This window comes from Bufo bufo, chromosome 6 (genome assembly GCF_905171765.1).
Source record: "Bufo bufo chromosome 6, aBufBuf1.1, whole genome shotgun sequence".
Classification (NCBI taxonomy): Eukaryota; Metazoa; Chordata; class Amphibia; order Anura; family Bufonidae; genus Bufo; species Bufo bufo.
In genome coordinates this window covers 160,562,051-160,582,080 of record NC_053394.1, presented here as the reverse complement: position 1 = coordinate 160,582,080, position 20,030 = coordinate 160,562,051, and the positions used below count along the sequence as shown (strand labels likewise).

Sequence of the window (20,030 nt, the reverse complement as noted above, 5' to 3'; positions counted from 1 at the left end):
TCTCTCCTTGTGTGTGTGTGTGTCTGGGTCTCTCCGTGTGTGTGTCTGTGTCTCTCCGTGTGTGTGTGTCTGTGTCTCTCCGTGTGTGTGTGTGTGTGTGTCTGTGTCTCTCCGTGTGTGTGTGTGTCTGGGTCTGTCCGTGTGTGTGTGTGTCTGGGTCTCTCCGTGTGTGTGTCTGAGTCTCTCCTTGTGTGTGTGTGTGTCTGGGTCTCTCCATGTGTGTGTGTCTGAGTCTCTCCGTGTGTGTGTGTGTCTGTGGCTCTCCGTGTGTGTCTGTGTCTCTCCGTGTGTGTGTATCTGTGGCTCTCCGTGTGTGTGTGTGTCTGTGGCTCTCCGTGTGTGTCTGTGTCTCTCCGTGTGTGTGTATCTGTGGCTCTCCGTGTGTGTGTGTGTCTGTGGCTCTCCGTGTGTGTGTCTGTGTCTCTCCGTGTGTGTGTGTCTGAGTCTCTCCGTGTGTGTGTGTGTCTGAGTCTCTCCGTGTGTGTGTGTGTCTGTGTCTCTCCGTGTGTGTGTGTGTGTCTGTGTGTGTGTGTGTCTGGGTCTCTCCGTGTGTGTGTCTGAGTCTCTCCTTGTGTGTGTGTGTGTCTGGGTCTCTCCGTGTGTGTGTGTGTCTGGGTCTCTCCGTGTGTGTGTCTGTGTCTCTCCGTGTGTGTGTGTCTGTGTCTCTCCGTGTGTGTGTGTGTGTGTGTCTGTGTCTCTCCGTGTGTGTGTGTGTCTGGGTCTGTCCGTGTGTGTGTGTGTCTGGGTCTCTCCGTGTGTGTGTCTGAGTCTCTCCTTGTGTGTGTGTGTGTCTGGGTCTCTCCATGTGTGTGTGTCTGAGTCTCTCCGTGTGTGTGTGTGTCTGTGGCTCTCCGTGTGTGTCTGTGTCTCTCCGTGTGTGTGTATCTGTGGCTCTCCGTGTGTGTGTGTGTCTGTGGCTCTCCGTGTGTGTCTGTGTCTCTCCGTGTGTGTGTATCTGTGGCTCTCCGTGTGTGTGTGTGTCTGTGGCTCTCCGTGTGTGTGTCTGTGTCTCTCCGTGTGTGTGTGTCTGAGTCTCTCCGTGTGTGTGTGTGTCTGAGTCTCTCCGTGTGTGTGTGTGTCTGTGTCTCTCCGTGTGTGTGTGTGTGTCTGTGTGTGTGTGTGTCTGGGTCTCTCCGTGTGTGTGTCTGAGTCTCTCCTTGTGTGTGTGTGTGTCTGGGTCTCTCCGTGTGTGTGTGTGTCTGGGTCTCTCCGTGTGTGTGTCTGTGTCTCTCCGTGTGTGTGTGTCTGTGTCTCTCCGTGTGTGTGTGTGTGTGTGTCTGTGTCTCTCCGTGTGTGTGTGTGTCTGGGTCTGTCCGTGTGTGTGTGTGTCTGGGTCTCTCCGTGTGTGTGTCTGAGTCTCTCCTTGTGTGTGTGTGTGTCTGGGTCTCTCCATGTGTGTGTGTCTGAGTCTCTCCGTGTGTGTGTGTGTCTGTGGCTCTCCGTGTGTGTCTGTGTCTCTCCGTGTGTGTGTATCTGTGGCTCTCCGTGTGTGTGTGTGTCTGTGGCTCTCCGTGTGTGTGTCTGTGTCTCTCCGTGTGTGTGTGTGTGTCTGTGGCTCTCCGTGTGTGTGTGTGTCTGTGGCTCTCCGTGTGTGTGTCTGTGTCTCTCCGTGTGTGTGTGTGTCTGTGGCTCTCCGTGTGTGTATGTGTCTGTGGCTCTCTGTCCCTGTGTGTCACCATCACCATGCCCACAGTGTTCCTATGTCTTGACGCAGATGCATCAAGACATTCTGTGCGAGACAAGAAGAAAAGGAGGAGGCAGCGCCGCCAGCATGGAGTCCGTGGGAGACACATAGGGAAGTGTGTTGAGGGAACTTGTGTTTTAAGTTCGGCATCTAAAGTTCGGGTTCGGATTATCAAAGTATCCCGTTATGGACTCCGCTACCACGGACCATAACGGAATTTGGAATCCATAACGGGATACTTTGATAACCTGAACCCGAACTTTAGACGCCGAACTTAAAACACAAGTTCGCTCAACACTAATAGGGAGGCACCCTAAGGACGTAGGTAACACTACCACATTATCAGCACTAGTGTTATCTGTAGTTTTACATAGGACTGCAGGTAACACTACTACAATTTCTGTACTCAGATAGCCATCACTGTGTTATCTGTGGTGTTACATAGGACTGCAGGGGACATCTACTATATTATCTGTACTCAGAGAGTTATCACTGTATAGGGGCTCAGGGGTCGAGTCGAGGGGGAATGCGTGGGAACGGCGTTCCTGTACTTTTTTCATGGCAGGAACGCCGTTCCCTTTCAGGGCAAAAGGACCAGGAGGAAGCGGTGAAGGCTTTGTACTCACTGCCGCCTTCCTGGTCCTCGGCTGTCGGCTGTGAGGGCTGCGCACAGGAGCCGAGTGAGTCGCTCTGTGACGTCACTCCGTGCGCAGCCTACAGCAGTAGAAGAGGAGCGTCTGCGTCCAGGAGCAGGAGAGGTAAGTGTAAGCAGGGCCGCTGATAGAAATCATGGGGCCCCGTACAGCATACATGACGGGGCCCCCTTCAGCTCCACCCCCTGATCCCTCCTTCAGCCACACCCCTGGCCCCGCCCTTGGCCCCTCCCCAGACGCCGCCTTGAAACAACATGCAGATTTGTCTACAAGTGATATTTATGGCGCTGGGGGGTCGTCTGTGAATGGCGCTGTTATGGAGGGGATCTGTGAATGGCACTGTTATGGAGGGGATCTGTGAATGGCACTTTTATGGAGGGGATCTGTGGATGGCACTGTTATGGAGGGGATCTGTGGATGGCACTGTTATGGAGGGGATCTGTGGATGGCACTGTTATGGAGGGGATCTGTGGATGGCACTGTTATGGAGGGGATCTGTGGATGGCACTGTTATGGAGGGGATCTGTGGATGGCACTGTTATGGAGGGGATCTGTGGATGGCACTGTTATGGAGGGGATCTGTGGATTCAGATTGAGGAGGGGGGGGCAGTTTGTCACTTGCCTAAGGCCAGGGTAAGGGGGGCCTCCCACCCAGGCTGTGCACATTAATCCTGGCTGATCGATCGCTTCTGGCCTGCTGCTGTGCTGCCTGCAGTCACATCTGAGTGATGAGAGTACTGATTAGTTTTTTCCTAAAGGAGCGGGTATTGACTGGTCTGGTCTGGGGCTGCTGGGCTTAGTTATCACTGACTATGTCACCGCCACCGGCGCTTCCACCAGGCGGGTTAGGGCCCCCGGACCGGACTCACTCACTCAGCGACACTCACAGTTCACAGACACACACTTTAACTGGTCTGGACCGGACCACCAGGACCCTGGTCCAGTCGGATGGTCCAGCTAGCCACGCTCACCTCAGCACAGCAGACAGTCTGGCAGGCAGCCGCACTCGCAGGCTCAGGATAGGAGGAGCCGAGGAGGGGAGCTCTCAGCCAGGAGAGGAGGCGGAGTCAGTCAGTACCGGCGGCTGCACACAGCTTCCTCTTTCGTCTTCTGACCTCAACTGAAGCCACTCCCCCTCCCTCCTCCTACTTAGCCTGCCCTGCCCTGCACAGTGCGCGTCATGCAGGGCCTCGCCTCCGCTCCGCCTCCGCCCCATGTGAATCTGATTTCACCAGCTTGGGGCCGCGTTCTCCTGGCTGAGGGGGCCCCGTGGGCCCCCCTGACTTAGGGGCCCGGTCGCAATTGCGACCGCTGCGACCCCTATAGCTACGCCACTGCCGGGCCCCCCTGCCAGCCGGGCCCGGTACAACTGGGCCAGCTGTACTGGCCTATCAGCGGCCCTCAGTGTAAGTGTTTTTTTTTTTTCCATATTTTATTTATACTATAGGCGTTGATGAGAGGCACTGACGGGGGGGCTGATCTGATAAGAGGCACTGACGGGGGGGGGCTGATCTGATGAGAGGCACTGACGGGGGGGGGGCTGATCTGATGAGAGGCACTGACGGGGGGGGCTGATCTGATGAGAGGGGAACTGACGGGGGGGCTGATCTGATGAGAGGCACTGACGGGGGGGGGCTGATCTGATGAGAGGCACTGACGGGGGGGGGCTGATCTGATGAGAGGCACTGACGGGGGGGCTGATCTGATGAGAGGCACTGACGGGGGGGCTGATCTGATGAGAGGGGCACTGACGGGGGGGGCTGATCTGATGAGAGGCACTGACGGGGGGGGCTGATCTGATGAGAGGCACTGACGGGGGGGGCTGATCTGATGAGAGGCACTGACGGGGGGGGCTGATCTGATGAGAGGCACTGACGGGGGGGGCTGATCTGATGAGAGGCACTGACGGGGGGGGCTGATCTGATGAGAGGCACTGATGGGGGGGGCTGATCTGATGAGAGGCACTGACGGGGGGGGCTGATCTGATGAGAGGCACTGATGGGGGGGCTAATCGGGGGGGGGGGGCTGATCTGATGAGAGGCACTGACGGGGGGCTGATGAGAGGCACTGACGTGGGGGGGGCTGATGAGAGGCACTGACGTGGAGGTGGGGCTGATGAGAGGCACTGAGGGGGGGCTGATGAGAGGCACTGACGGGGGGGGGGGGGGATAACTTCTAGCAAGCAGAATACCCCTTTAATGGCCCATAGCTATGTAGTGTATTCACATGAGCCGTATTTAAAGAGTTTTTGTCACAATTTTTAGAATAGTTTAAACAGCAGGAAAAAAAACGCAGTGATTTTGTTTAAAAAAAGAAAACGCGACAAAACTGTCTCATGTAAGCAAGACCTTGTTGAATGATTGATGGCGGCTGCTGGGGGCACAGACCACTGCCCCGCCCTGGCTTGCTCTTACTAGGTGGGCAGCACAGCCTGGTTGCCCTCCTGCAGTGAGAGGAGCCGAGCCTGAGGCTGCCGCCGTGACTGACAGGAGCCGCCGCGCAGGCGCAGTCTGCCTCCGCCTTCAGCTCCGCCCCCTCCGCCGCCTATAAAGTCTCCGCCTCACCTGGCTGCAGTTCTCCGGCTGTGACTCCTGTGCCTGAGGATTTCACCGCAAGACAACAGTAAGACGCCTCAGCGCTTGCATTGCACGATAGGGCGCGGGCTCTTATCGCCGAGTCTGGGTGTTTACGGCTTATCAGAGGGAAGTGGAATCTGTAATGGAAGATGTCTGCTGTAGACTCCCTACACTTTTATGGACTAGAAACTAAGGATAAGTGCAGTAGTTTTCTGCGTCCCGTTTTCCATGGGTGACTTTGCATTGCTGTACAGGATGAGCTGTGTATACAGTGGTCACCGGCATCAGCTCCTGGAGTTTGTTTCACCACTGCAGGAGTTCCCCTTTAAGTGGGTGTGACGCCTATAGCAGCCACTTGTGCTGTGATCCCAGCCCTCCATTACACAGATGTAACCTAGAGGGGGCGCTGTGCTCCAGGCATGTGTCATGGTGGGGCAGTCCAGAGGGTGCTGTGCCTATAGACCTGTCAGTGCTACTGTGCCCTGCCATTCACAATGGGAACCATAGGAGGGAAAATGCTTCCTCGGGAGAATATATCCGCCATATGGCTGTGTAGTATGAGACCCCTGCGCTCACTCAGCCCTGCTAGGCCAATGGCTGGGGCTATATGATGGCTTTATTTGTAGTTTTATGTGGAGCTTCCTTAGGTTACATGCACACTACCGTTGTGTGTTTTGCGGTCTGCAAAACACGGATGGCGTCTGTGCGTTCCACAATTTGTTGAATGGCACGGACAGCCATTAATATAACTTCCTATTCTTGTCTGCAAAACGGATAAGAATAGGACTGGTTATATACAATTTTTAGTAGATTCAAAAAAAGGACTCGCTCACCTCTATTCTCTCAGGATAGGTGCTCCAAACCAGGATTTGAGTCACCCCTCAAAGTTTGAAGTATATAGTAAAAAGAAGTTGGAATGGTCACTCTTATATGGAAATATAGGACACTTTATTAAACATATATAATGAAATTATGTGCAATAAAATTACAATAAAATATTAAAACTAAATGTTTCTTTAGTCTTTAAAGAAACATTTAGTTTTAATATTTTATTGTAATTTTATTGCACATAATTTCATTATATATGTTTAATAAAGTGTCCTATTTTTCCATATAAGAGTGACCATTCCATCTTTTTACTATATACAATTTTTATTTTGCGCGCACCACGGAACGGAGCAGCGGATGCCGACAGTAGGGGTAGGTGATATACATTTGTGCCACAATATGGATTTTGTGCATATTGCCTATATCGCTGGACCGCGATATGATTGCGCTCTCGGCGCGCACCATGTTCTCCTCCCTCCCCACTGTGCGTGGCTGCTGCTGACCACCAATTAGAACAGAGTAGGAGGAGGAGGGGAGGGACTGTGGCCACTGCGCAACCAATGAATGTGCCGGCCATATCCCACAGGGTCCCCCCCATCATTGGTGGCAGTGGGCAGTTCCGATCAGAGTCCGATCGGTTACCATGGCAGCCAGGAGTCATGCTACTGAAGTCCTGGCTGCCATGGTATGTTAGTGAGCAGCATTATACTCGTGGCCGCCGGCCGCTCCTTCTGTCTGTGCGGCGCGTTGCTAATGCTTATAGCATTAGCAATGCGCCGTACAGACCTGAGAAGGAGCGCCCGGCGGCCATGGCGCACGTGAGTATAATGCTGCTCACTAACATACCATCGCAGCCTGGACTTCAGTAGCGTGACTCCTGGCTGCCATGGTAACCGATCGGACTCTGATCGGAACTGCCCACTGCCACCAATGATGGGGGGGGGGGGGACCCTGTGGTCATTGCCACCAATTATTAATACTGGGGAGGGAGGGGGGGAATTTGAGTTACCAGAGGGGGCTGATAAGAGGGAGAGGCTGGGGGGCACATGAGAGGCTGGCTGCCATGGTCAGCTCCCTGCTGTTGTGTGCACAAAGCACAGGGCAGCAGGGAGAGTGTAAAGTCCTATTCACCCTAATAGAGCTCTATTAGGGTGAATATGACAAGGGTTCTAGCCCTTAAGGAGGCTAATGGTGATTAAATAAAAAGTTTAAACACCCCCCCCATATAGAAAACAATATATCGCATATTGCACATGCTTAAAATTATATCACAATATGGATTTTAGGCCATATCACCCACCCCTAGCGGACAGCACACGCAGTGCTGTCCGCATCTTTTGCTGCCCCATTGAAGTGAATTGTTCTGCATCCAAGCCGCAAAAACTGCTGCTCGCTGCGGACAAACGGTTGTGTGCATGAGGCCTTAGGAATGCTTTGAGGAGCACGCAGCTCTGTGCCCTCCTACGGACTGTAGTTGGCACTGGAAAGTTGGACGACAGTCTCTGGGCAGCAGACCTGTTTAGGTCCACATTTTTTTAACAATCAGATGCAGAACTATTTATTTCAATGGGGACGGCGCACTGTCCTCAACAATGTCCATTCCATGGCCTGCAAAAAATAGAACGTCCGATTGTCAGTTTTGCGGGAAAATAGGCATATGGTGGGACGTAGGGGAGAAGGCAGGATGCCTCTGGATACGGCTGTGTGCATGGGGCCTAATACTGTGATGTAACGGGGGTCTTCTGGTCTCCTGCCGTGTGGTGCTGGGATGTACGCTCCTAACATCAGCAGGCATGACCTAAAAACCATATAATGTCTCATCCATTACTTCAGCGCGCTTTGCTGCTGTACCTGACCGTCTGGCCTATCATTGTCCTTGGTGGTCTACAGCTGAGGACAGTGACTGGATCCAGGCACATCCTGGTACTCTGTGACATGCAGTGGGAGTACCAGAGAAGTGGCACAGAGAATGGCGCTGGAGTAAGGGGTTAATATATATATATATTTTTTAAAGACCTTGTAGGGGTTGTCCGAGATTTTTAGGCAATCCCTTTAAGGGGTTAAATTGCGTTCAATAGAAGTCATATGGTTTCCAGTTGTACTCCTAAAGTCCCCCAGTACTTGCTTGTACAGTGCATCCGACAAGGAAGCTACATGTTAGCAGCCACTAGATGGCGCTCACGCTTTTGCTCATGGTCTGTGCAGAGGGGGTAACGGAGCTTCTGGCAAATCACCGCACGCTGTTCTCCATGGATGTCTTCCTCACAATGGCGGTTCTCCATCTTGGCTGCTTCTCCTACACACCTGCTCCCTGCAGTATCAGCGCTTTGACAGTGAAGTGGTTAACTTTAGACAGCTGCCAGACTTGCTTATGAAAGTCATATGTTTTATTATGGGAAAACGTTAAACCCAGTGAAAGCTGCCATTTCAGAACTGCCAAGGGTGCAAAAAACATTAGGAAACTGCCTTACCGCCGATACGCCTTTTTACAGCGGTCATTAAAGGGTTTCTACCACCACATTTTGACCTAATTAGCTGTCAGACACTAGCGATCTGCTAGTGTCTGCTCTACCTAACCATGCTATTGTAATTCCTTTCTGTGCAGCGGTTACCCTAAAAAACATAGTTTTATTGCTATGCTAATGAGCCTCTAGGTGCTATGGGGGCGTCTTTTCAGCACCTAGAGGCTCCGTCCACTCACTATTTCCGCCGCCCAGCGCGCTCCAGCCCGCTCCTCTAGATTGACAGACTACTTCTCTGCATCTCGGCTGAATTCTCGCACCTGCGCCGTGTGCTTCTGTATTCGGCGCAGGCAGTGACTGTCTCCCTGTGCCGGCATCTTCACTGCGCCTGCGCCGAATACAGAAGCACACGGCGCAGGTGCAAGAATTCAGCCGAGATGCAGAGAAGTAGTCTGTCAATCTAGAGGAGAGGGGCAGGCTGGAGCGCGCTGGGCGGCGGAAATAGTGAGTGGACGGAGCCTCTAGGTGCTGAAAAGACGCCCCCATAGCACCTAGAGGCTCATTAGCATAGCAATAAAACTACGTTTTTTAGGGTAACCGCTGCACAGAAAGGAATTACAATAGCATGGTTAGGTAGAGCAGACACTAGCAGACCGCTAGTGTCTGACAGCTAATTAGGTCAAAATGTGGTGGTAGAAACCCTTTAAGATGTAAGTGCTGCATGGGTCTCCTGGACAGTGGAGAGCTGGAGTCCCGCCCGAATGGTGGAAGCGCTGATCCAGGCAGTTTAACCCTTTAGATGCTAGTTGATGGCAACCACAGCGTCTAAGTGGTTTCAGAGGAAGGGGACTCCCTCAGTCAGCCATCGGCACTGCCACGTTCGAGTGTGGCATCCTAAAAAAATAGAACATGTCCTATCCTTGTCCATAAAACAGACAAATTATATTATGGGCTGGATGTTGCGTTTTGCAAAATGCAGAACACACACGGCCGGTATCCGTGTTTTGCGGACCACAAAAACTACAACGGCTGTGTGCATGACCCCTTAGGGATAACTTGTAACAACCGGCATATACAGAAGTCATGTAGCATTACCACCAATTAATACCGCCTGTCTCTCTTCTCTCTCTTTAGTGCCTGAATACACCATCATTTATTTTAATGCCAGAGGTGAGTAGAGGTTTTCTTTCTTAGAACCAAACCATTTAAAGCATTTTTACATTGATGGTCTACTACGGTCAGCTGCACCTACAAGGGCTGTTTCTCACGAGCGGATGCCGTGCGGGTAATCCGCTGTGTGAAAGACCACCAAGCCCCGCACTGGACAGCAGACACGGAGCAGTAACATGATTGATAATGCTCCGTGCCCCTCAGATCTTTTTACTACAGAATCACGGTAAGATAAAGTTGTCACCGTGATTCTGTAGTAAAAAGGTCAGACACGGAGCATTATCAATCATGTTACTGCTCCGTGTCTCTGCTGTCCGGAGCGGGGCTTGGCGGTCTTCCACACAGCAGATTACCCGCGCGGCATCCGCTGGTGTGAAAGGGGCAGAATTCCTCACAGAGCGACATCCAAACGCGTGTGTCTGGTACTGCAGCTTGGCCCTAGTCAGGATATCGGGCTGCTGTAAGGAAGAGGCTATAATAGAAGATGACTGGATTTTAATTTTTGTAATGTTTGGGGGAGAACTGCATTGTGGTCTGCAGGGGTTTGGGGTGAGTTATTTCTCTTTGATTTCCTTGTCAGGTCGTTGTGAAGCTATGCGAATGCTCATGGCTGACCAGGGAGCTCAATGGAAGGAGGAAGTCGTAACGTCTGATGACTGGCAGAAGGGGGATCTGAAGAAAGCTGCGGTAAGATGAAACCCCTCATGGACAAAGTATAATGGTAAAATGTAGATCAGGTGATGGCGTGGGATCGGGGTCTGTGCCCGCTCCATCACTTGTGGATGCCAGCTCTGGTATACTGCTGCATTCAGTGTTTCCTCTCACCCTAATAGACTGCCTGTCAGATTTACAGTAACAGAATGAGTGATTAGAGGAGCGCAGGTTCAGATCCCCTATTAGGCCCTTATTTTGCAGATCGCTCCATACACACAACTGCAAAAACTGCACAGATCAGTTATTGAGTTATTCAGCGCGCACAGGCAAACGCACTAGATGATGCTCATGCGCAAGATTATTATAATTTTTTTACTGCTGCGGCAGGGTGATGTCCGCACATCAAGAATAGCAGATGAGGGAAGGAGCAGGGCTCTCTAAGAATGGGTGCGGCCGGGCTCCATGAGCGCTAAGTTCTGCCCCTTGGACTCTTTTTACAAGCTCATTGCCATATTTATGAAATCGTTTTTTGAGGGGCACAAATAAATTTAGATTGCCTCTACAGTTCTGGTTAGAATGCCCTCAAGGAGACCTACAGTGCCATATGAGCAGTTGTATACGCTCACTAGTGGTGACAGAATGCCTTTAATTCAGATGAGGGGACTGCTCATGTGTGCTCCTAGAGTTCATGGTTGATGACAAGGATGTCACCATAACAGCTAGTGGCAACCAGGAGTCTACTGTACCTACAGGTGGCATGAGTGTCTAGTCTGCAAACTTGATGTGTGGTGACTATGCTGGAAGGGTGTACAGAACCAGTGATGGACCAGGAGGTGACCTCCTTGGAGGTAAAGTAACTGTGCAGCAGGGGTTAATGCAAGTATCTTGAGTACTGACATCTCAGACTGCTGAGTAAAGCACTAGTGTTGTGGAAAATGGAGGATCATCCTGGTGTGAGTATCTATTGGCCCTGTCAATCAAGAGACGGGTGTGAAAAGAGGTGGGCAAACAGCCTCTAGGACCAGGTGCAATGCCCGCCCTCGCTCCTAGAGGCTAATTAGCATATTATAAAAAATCTCAATGGCTTCAGGCAGTGAGATGGCTCTAATATAGGTATGTATAGGTATGTTCAGCTGACATTAGCACATCACTAATGTCAGCCAGCTTAATACCATTTTTCAGGTGACAGAAACCCTTTAAAAGAGGGACCACCCTCTCCACCTCCAGTTCTGTTTTCTGTCAAGGATTCATCACTGCAGTTTCTAAGTTATCCCCAGTTTGCAGAAATAGGATCCCTCCTTGGGATTTAAACTTGGTTCTTTCAGCCCTGATGTCACATCCTTTTGTGCCAATAGACATCATTTCCCCTAAGATGCTCTCCCTAAAGCTGGCTTTTCTCCTAGCGATGACCTCTGCTAGAAAAGTTAGGCCTCTTTCACACGGGCATCCCGGATTTGCTACGGATGTGTTGCGTGTGCATTGCGGGGAAAATCGCGCGAGTAGGCACGCAATTGCTGTCGGTTATTGTTTGCAGTCCCTTATAACATGGTTATAAAGGGAAAATAGCATTCTAATACAGAATGCTTACTAAAATGTGGATTGAGGGGGGGTTAAAATAAATAAATAAATGAACTCCCCTCATCCAATTGATCGCGCAGCCGGCATAGTCTTCTTGCTTCTTTCAGGACCTGCAAAAGGACCTATCTTCATTTAGCAGGACCTGCGCTTATGTCAAAGGTCCTGAAAGAAGCAAGAAGACTATGCCGGCTGCGCGATCAATTGGATGAGGGGAGTACGTTTTTTTTAAATATATATATATATATTTTTTTTAACCCCCCCCCCTCAATCCACATTTTAGTAAGCATTCTGTATTAGAATGCTATTTTCCCTTTATAACCATGTTATAAGGGAAAATAATAGTGTATACACTTTAATGGGGTCCAAGTTGCTTTCATCCTTATCTCCTAGCAACCATGTGTGAAAATCACACCGCATCAGCACTTGCTTGCGACTTTTCATGCAGATCCATTCATTGCTATGGGGCCTACATTGCGTGAAACACAGAATATAGAGCATGCTGCGATTTTCACGCAATGCACAAGTGATGTGTGAATATCACCGCTCATCTGAACAGCCCCATTGAAGTGAATGGGTCTGGATTCAGTGGGGGTGCAATGCGTTCACCTCAGGCATTGCACCCGTGCTGAAAACTCACCCATGTGAAAGTGGCCTTAGTGAGATTGCTGCTCTTTCCATTGACCAGCCTTACTTAAAAATCTTGGCTAGGGTGGTTATTTCTCCTGATCCTTCTTTTGCCAAAGGTGTCTTCCTCTTTTCACCGTTCCCTCCTTCTGTGCTTCTCTAAAAAGAGAAAATAAATCGGAGTTCCATTGTTTAGATGTGAGGAGATGTTGAATTCAATATCTGCAGGTCACACAGCCCTGGAGGTCCTCTTCCCGTTTGTTGATTTCCTTTCAGGGTGCTAAGGCTACTTTCACACCTGCGTTCGGGTGTCCGTCTGGCCGTGCGGAGGCGAGCGGATCCGTCCAGACTTACAATACAAGTCAATGGGGACGGATCTGTTTGAAGATGACACTATATGGCTCAATCTTCAAACTGATCCGCCCCCATTGACTTTCAATGTAAAGTCTGGACGGATCCGTTCAGGCTACTTTCACACTTAGAAATTTTTCTAAGTTATAATGCAGACGGATCCGTTCTGAACGGATGCAATTGTCTGCATTATAGGAGCGGATCCGTCTGATGAAACATCAGATGGACCCGCTCCGAACGCTAGTGTGAAAGTAGCCTAAGAAGGGCTCTGCTGCATCTTTCCCGACTATTGCTAGATGGATAAGGCAAGCTATTTACTTAGCATAAACTCATCCAAGGGAGCTGTTCTGCCATCAGGGTTCAGGGCTCACTCTACTAGATCAGTCTCTACTTCCTGGGAAGAGGGCCTCCGCTTCTATAGAGCAGATTGTAGGGCTGCCACCTGGAGTTCAGTATACCCTCCCCCCCCCCCCCCCCCCCCCCCCAGTTTACAACAACAAAACAATAACATTCAAAACAGAATAAAAAGGACAATTACTTTCATCTACCTTAGGGCTCTTTCACACTTGCGTTCTTGTCTTCCGGCATAGAGTTCCGTCGTCGGGGCTCTATGCCGGAAGAATCCTGATCAGGATTATCCTAATGCATTCTGAATGGAGAGAAATCCGTTCAGGATGCATCAGGATGTCTTCAGTTCCGGAACGGAACGTTTTTTGGCCGGAGCTTTTTGCTCCAGCCAAAAATCCGGAACACTTGCCGCAAGGCTGGATCCGGAATTAATGCCCATTGGAAGGCATTGATCCGGATCCGGCCTTAAGCTAAACGTCGTTTCGGCGCATTGCCGGAGCCGACATTTAGCTTTTTCTGAATGGTTACCATGGCTGCCGGGATGCTAAAGTCCTGGCAGCCATGGTAAAGTGTAGTGGGGAGCGGGGGAGCAGCATACTTACTGTCCGTGCGGCTCCCCGGGCGCTCCAGAGTGACGTCAGGGCGCCCCACGCTCATGGATGACGTGATCGCATGGACACGTCATCCATGCGCATGGGGCGCTCGGACGTCATTCTGGAGCGCCCCGGGAGCCGCACGGACTAAGTATACCGCTCCTACTATGGCAACCAGGACTTTAATAGCATCCTGGGTGCCATAGTAACACTGAAAGCATTTGGAAGACGGTTCCGTCTTCAAATGCTTTCAGTACACTTGAGTTTTTCCGGATCCGGCGGGCACCTCCGGCAACGGAAGTGCACGCCGGATCCCAATAACGCAAGTGTGAAAGAGGCCTTAACTGACAGTCAGGAGAAGGCTTTATGTAGCATTAAGATGTTGAAACCGTACATTTCACCTTTAACTCTTAATCCTAGTTGTCCTGGATATAATTGGTCGCTATCGAAGACTGTCAGACATTCACACCGCATTCACTCGGGCAACAACCTGCAGACACCAGAGTTGTGTCTGAGTTATTCCGATACAGAGTTGGCACTCAACCAGAGGCCCCAAATCTTTTCAAACCTGTCTGGTGTACCCCTAGCTTCAAAGGTCCATTTGTACATGGGTAAAGTTGCATTGATGAGTGGAGTCCAGTGGGATAAGGAGGGACTCTTTGGAGGCTTCCAATTTAGCAGGATGGACTTCCTAGCATAGAATAGTAGTAACCTATAAAGGATTGTAGTGTATTTGGTAGGAATAATGTTGTTGACAAGGCCCAGTAGACTAACTTCTGGGGATATAACTGCCGGGAGACCCAGTCTGGAATTGAGATCTGTGCATATCTTCCCAAAAGTCTGCAATAACTGGACATTCCCAAATCATGTGCATTAACGTTCCCTTGCCAATGCCACATCTGGTACAGATATCTGAGTTTGTATATGCGAGCTAGACGCACAGGAGTCAAATATACTCTGTATCCACTTAGCCTGAATCGGCTGATCCCTCACACAAATCACCGATCTCCATGTAGAGGCTAATTCCCTCTCCTGCCGCAGGTCTAAATTCGTGATATCCTCTTTCCATTTGACGAAAGCTTTAGATATAGGTGAAGGTTGATAGGATATTAGTGTCCCATAGAAGGCAGAGACCATTTTACCATGTTCTACTCGCCTGGCAATTTTCTCTATCTCCCCATATTCCAGCCGCAAAGGGCCCACCTCAATTGAGACTCGCATACATGCCTCAGTTGGAAAAACCTAAAGAGGGATGAGCATGGTATATTGTATTTGGCCTGTAGAGCTGAGAGTCTTAAAAACCCCCTCATCATACAATTGGGTGAGGTATTTAATCCCCCTCTGCAGCCAGAACTCAGTCTGAGAGAGAAGCCAATTCTGGGAGTTTAGGGTTTCTCCATAGGGGCAAAACTGGGGACCATACGTTTTGTGTTTTTTGTCCCCTCACCACCACAAACTGGTTCCATGCATTGATCACCCCCACCATAAGGAAGGTAAGGTGTTCCACCGGGTATTTGCCTGCCCTATAGACCAAGTTCGTCATGGCCTCAGTGCAGGGCTGATCGTGATCTGTGGAAGACCCGTCAGCTCCTGCACTCCCCTGACAGTCACATCACCACCGGGCCTAGACAGGACTCATTGAGTGCTGTGTATAGTGATCTAGAAGGCAGGGACCTACAGGAATGGTCCCTGCCTGCTCTCTAGGGTGTCCTGCTGTCACTGACAGCAGGCCACCCGCTCGGCAGCTGCCATCTCTGAAAGGCCGTTCCAGAATGTGGTTAATATTTGAGTAATTTTATGTAAAAATTTTTAAATGTTAATAAATATATTATGTTCTCAGTCTAAGGCCCTTATTTATCACCACTAGAACACCCTGCTTATCATTAGGTTTGGTCATCAATTCTCACCTCTCCTGTGTTCCTTCCTGTCCTTATACTATAAACCAGGAGTAGGGAGACTCCAGCTGTTGTGGAACTACAACTCCCAGCATGCATGCTTCCTCTACTCTTCTCAGAACTCTCATAGAAATGATTGGAGCATGCTGGGAGTTGTAGTTTCACAACAGCTGGCGTGCCAAAGGTTCCTGTCCCCTGCCCTAGATGCTCCACTTCCAGTACCCATGTTTCCTCTATTTTCCCTACGTTCATCCCTATTGATTGTATGCATGGAAGGAGCGCTTTCATCACTGTGGATGTGGGGACCTGACCAGTACTCTTTACACAGGTTTTTTTTTTTTTTTGTTGTCTTCTGCATCAATCAGATCCCATCGATGCCAGGAATTTTGCTGTAGTTAACACATTCAGTGCTGTCAAACTATCTTACAGTTCCTTGTCTTATTTTCTCCTTGTAGGTGTATGGCCAACTTCCAGGATTTAAAGATGGAGACTTCACTCTGTATCAGTCCAATGCCATGTTGCGCCTTCTTGCCAGGAATCATGGTATTGCAACTTAAAGGGGTTATACAAAGTCTAACATATGCCCCCCCCCCCATGCCCAGGCCCCTCGTATAGATTATACTTGCCCACCTCCCCAGCACCTGCGCCGCTCCTGATCCCCCGCACAGCTGCATCTCCTGGTGACTAGGGAGGCTAGTCCCCGTCATGGCCTGCTATTGGCTGTTTCCCCCACCCCGTTGCCAGATGTTTTAATCCACACGACTGGGGGATCAGGAGCAACTTGGGTGTCGGAGCTTCTTTTGTTCTTTCATGTATTGAGCTTGTGGATCCCTCTGCATATATTTACTAATTCTGAACTATGATTGGGTTGTAGATCTGTATGGGAAAAATCCTCGTGAGGCAAGCCTCATAGACATGGTTAATGACGGAGTGGAAGATCTTCGGCTTAAGTATTTGAAGATGATCTATCAGAACTATGTGAGTGACACCCAGAAGTCTGACAGAGAAATGTCTTCCTCTTCAGAAGATTCATGTTTCCTTTTTTGTTTAGGAGAATGGAAAAGATGATTACGTTAAGGCTCTGCCCACTGACCTTGGTCACTTTGAACGTCTGCTTGCCTCTAATAATGAGGGGAAGGGGTTTGTGGTAGGAGCTCATGTGAGTATTGATTTGCTTTAGTTATACTAGGACTATTTAATTGACAGGCTATTGATCTGAAAATTGATTTAAAAAAAAGTAATTCTGTCACTGACACAGGCTGCTGTTAGAGAGCCTGCAAGAAATGGAAAGTCCACATAGGAATACTCGTGTTCATAAAGATCTAAAAGCTGTGCACACCTTCACAACCAACTTTGTTGCTCCAGTACTTTAGGAGCAAGTAAGGGACACATGGAAAACTGTATGACAGCAGGATGATTGTTTGTAGTCTGTTACCATGGAAACGCATTGACGTGTACCTTGGATTATAAACAACTTTGTATAAATCCATAGTACAAGTGAGGAGGAGAAATGTATGTTAGAGATAGAGAAATGCCTCCTTCACTTATCAGGGCCATTCATTGTTTAATAGTCCAGCTGACAGTAAATCTGCTCAGTACTTGTATTATGTTCTCCATACTGGTTCCCCTCTTCATAGACCTTTCTGCGAACTGACCATGAATTCAGGGTGACTTGAACAATTAAGAAATGCAGGGGGGTGGGGGGCCTGTACCCTCCTGAAATGAACGGAGCAACTGGTTGGGCCGGAATACCTATTAAGTCGTTGACTCCTAAAGTTGTGATATCTAACTGCATTATTTCCCTATTGCTTTGTAGATTTCCTTTGCCGATTACAACCTGGTGGATCTTCTGCACAACCATCTTGTTCTGGCACCAGACTGCCTTTCAGGCTTCCCACTCCTCTGTGCCTATGTCAAACGCATTAGTAGCCGTCCCAAGCTTGAAGCATATCTCTCCAGTGATGCCCACAAGAAGAGACCAATCAATGGCAATGGCAAGCAGTGAGCATTGAGGAAAGTGGAAAAGGTTATGAATCCAGACTACAATAAAACCGTAAAGTCAGACTCTAGTAATGTACGTAGATGTGCCTACTGCCACTCTCCTTGTGTCCTAAAGAGAATTTTATTGGCACCTCTGACAGTTTTACAATCCATGTTACTGTAGGTTGTTACTAGATATAAGCTGTGAATAGTTATTACTGGTTTCTCCTGGATTGTTGAAAAATAAAATATATTTTGAAAGGTGGTGGTATGTATGTTTTTAATTTTCTCTGAATGGATTTAGATCGGGTGTCAAACGCCTTTTTACCGAGGGCCATATCTGCAGTATGGTTGCCTACAATGGGTTGTTAGAATGTGTTAGTATTCAGTGTAGCAGTACTCATGTAGAAATGAATGGGGCCACAACACGACTCGCACGTTTGCTACATCTGCAAACCCAGAGTTGCAAAAAATCTACACCCACAGAAACTGAGTATAAGGACATATAGATATAGATTGTATATTTTCATTCCGGTTTTTTTACAGGTCTATGTGGAACCATTCATTTTAATGGGTCCACAAAAAAAACTGAAATGACTTGTGTGCATTCCGTTCTGCAAAAAAAAATTCCGTTTTGCAGATAAGGACAGGCATTCTTACAATGGATCTGCAAAAAATACAGATCCAACGCGGATGTGGTTTTGTTTCGGACCGCAAAATACACATGTGCATGGGCCCTTAGGCTGGTTTCACATGAGCGAGTTCAGTGCATTGAACTTGCAGTGTGCGTCTGAGGGCTCTCGTCCTGACCTACAGCATTATGTTAGTGTTAGACAGTACATCATAAATCAATATAATGCTATGCGATCCTATCGGTGCTACGTAGGTCAGTCTAAGGGTCGCCAAGACATAAAGAAAACCACTTTCCACAAGGAGTATAGTGGAAGGATAATGGTGTGTGGAGTGGGGACAGCCGACATACTAATGTAGAGACTGTGCCTGTCCAGGGTGGAGACTGTAGCATTTTGATGAGCTCCATAGTAGAAGAGGGGTGGGTGTGCAGGCGTTATTTAAAAAAGTGTGACATGAGTACCAAGCACTGGCTTTGTCTTCCAGCGAAGTGAAGAGCTGGTCCTCCTGCGTCCATATCTCGCGTGGAACAGCCCACAGGACTGGAGTTTGCCGTGCTGATTAAATATCTTTTTTGTGTTGAAGCGGGTTTTCACACTAATATAACTGGCTCATTAAGAAGATCTTATGCGCATAAACATATAGGTCATTAAATGTAATCTCAGAAAATGTCATTAAAAAGTTGGTGAATTCCCCCCCCCCCCCATCACTTTGCACTTTATAAAAGCATTTTCTGTAGGAAACTTCCACCTGCATCACCGGTGGGCACGCAGGTGGAGAGCTGCACCTACTGTTTTACAATGCATCTCCTTGTATCCCTCCATTGCAGCATGTGTACCTGCTCATCTGTGCATGCACAGAAGCTGTACTTGCTTTCTTTCACTGCAGGTATCACAAGTTTTGAGGGAGTTGTGGGAGACTGACATTACTATGGTGTGATGCACAGCCTGCCAACTAATCGGAAGCAGAAGTTGAGTCATTTTCTTTGGACACATAAACCAAAGGTACGCAAGTAAATGTGTCGATCTTAATGTACACTCGTTAACCAGAGTAACGTATCAAGGAGTTGTTGGAATTGAATGAAACTTTCTATGTGTGAATGTAATGACTGGTGCAGAATGCATTGAGTATGGTTAGTCCAACTTAAAGGGGTTATGTTTTCGTGATATAGATGACCTGTCATCAATATCAGATAGGTGGCTGTCCAAACTCTAAGCACCCCTGGCAATCAGCTGTTTGAAGGGGAAACTGTGCTCGGGTGAGCGCTCCTGTCTTCTGTTTACGTAACTGTGGAGACTTGCTACCACTGACTGTTATGTAAAAGGAAGACGAGCGTTGCTGAGGCTCAATGCAATATTTTTCTAATAAAAATGTACAATTTCAAGTATATTACAAAAATGGTCAGAATCACTGTCCCTACATAAATAAAAATAGAATGGCAGTTACACTTTAACCTCCTCCCGACCGCCTAACGCAGGGATGCGTCCTGCGGGTGGTCGGTTTGTTTCTTTGTAGGCACGAGATTACGCGCATAGCCCGTGCAGTGCGGGCCGGTAAAAGTTACAGGAGAAGTTCGTCGCCAGCCAATGATCATCGCAAATAAATATAATGTGTTAAATGGCTTCTGTGCTCTCTGCTGGGTCCTTTTTGTTGGTTGGTCCCAGCAGAGAGCACATATCACTGAGTACACAAAGCACAACACATTTAGCCCTAGATCACCCCCCCCCCCCATCACCCAATTAACCCCTTGGTCACCCCTGTCAATCACTAGTGAAAGGGGGGGGGGAAGTGATCAGTGTAAACTCACTTTTTTTTTCACCAGTATTGACTGTTAGGTTTAGATTAGTTTAGGCCCCTTTGGTAGTTAGCGCCCAGCCCACCGCACCACAGTCATTGATTAGCGTGTCGCTAATCAGCTTTGGTAATTTTATAGTATCTGTGTGATCAGTCAGATCTAGAATAGTATTAGTGTCACCTTAGCTTGCCCTCCACCCAAAACGCAGT

The 20,030-nt window shown here is 49.0% G+C and overlaps 1 protein-coding gene across 1 annotated transcript; it reads left to right on the top strand.

Annotated features, from left to right (window-relative positions):
- Positions 1-4,943: 4,943 nt before the first annotated feature.
- Positions 4,944-17,425, top strand: LOC121004916 (glutathione S-transferase P 1). Its single transcript, XM_040437345.1, has 7 exons — positions 4,944-4,959; positions 9,338-9,373; positions 9,954-10,060; positions 15,872-15,959; positions 16,291-16,394; positions 16,468-16,575; positions 17,233-17,425. Coding segments are annotated over exons 1-7 (633 nt in total). The 5' UTR covers positions 4,944-4,958; the 3' UTR covers positions 17,422-17,425.
- Positions 17,426-20,030: the final 2,605 nt, after the last annotated feature.

Coding starts and splice junctions, on each gene's coding strand:
- LOC121004916 (XM_040437345.1), top strand. Junction 9,374..9,953: donor CATTTATTTTAATGCCAGAG/GTGAGTAGAGGT, acceptor TTTCCTTGTCAG/GTCGTTGTGAAGCTATGCGA. Junction 10,061..15,871: donor GGGATCTGAAGAAAGCTGCG/GTAAGATGAAAC, acceptor TTCTCCTTGTAG/GTGTATGGCCAACTTCCAGG.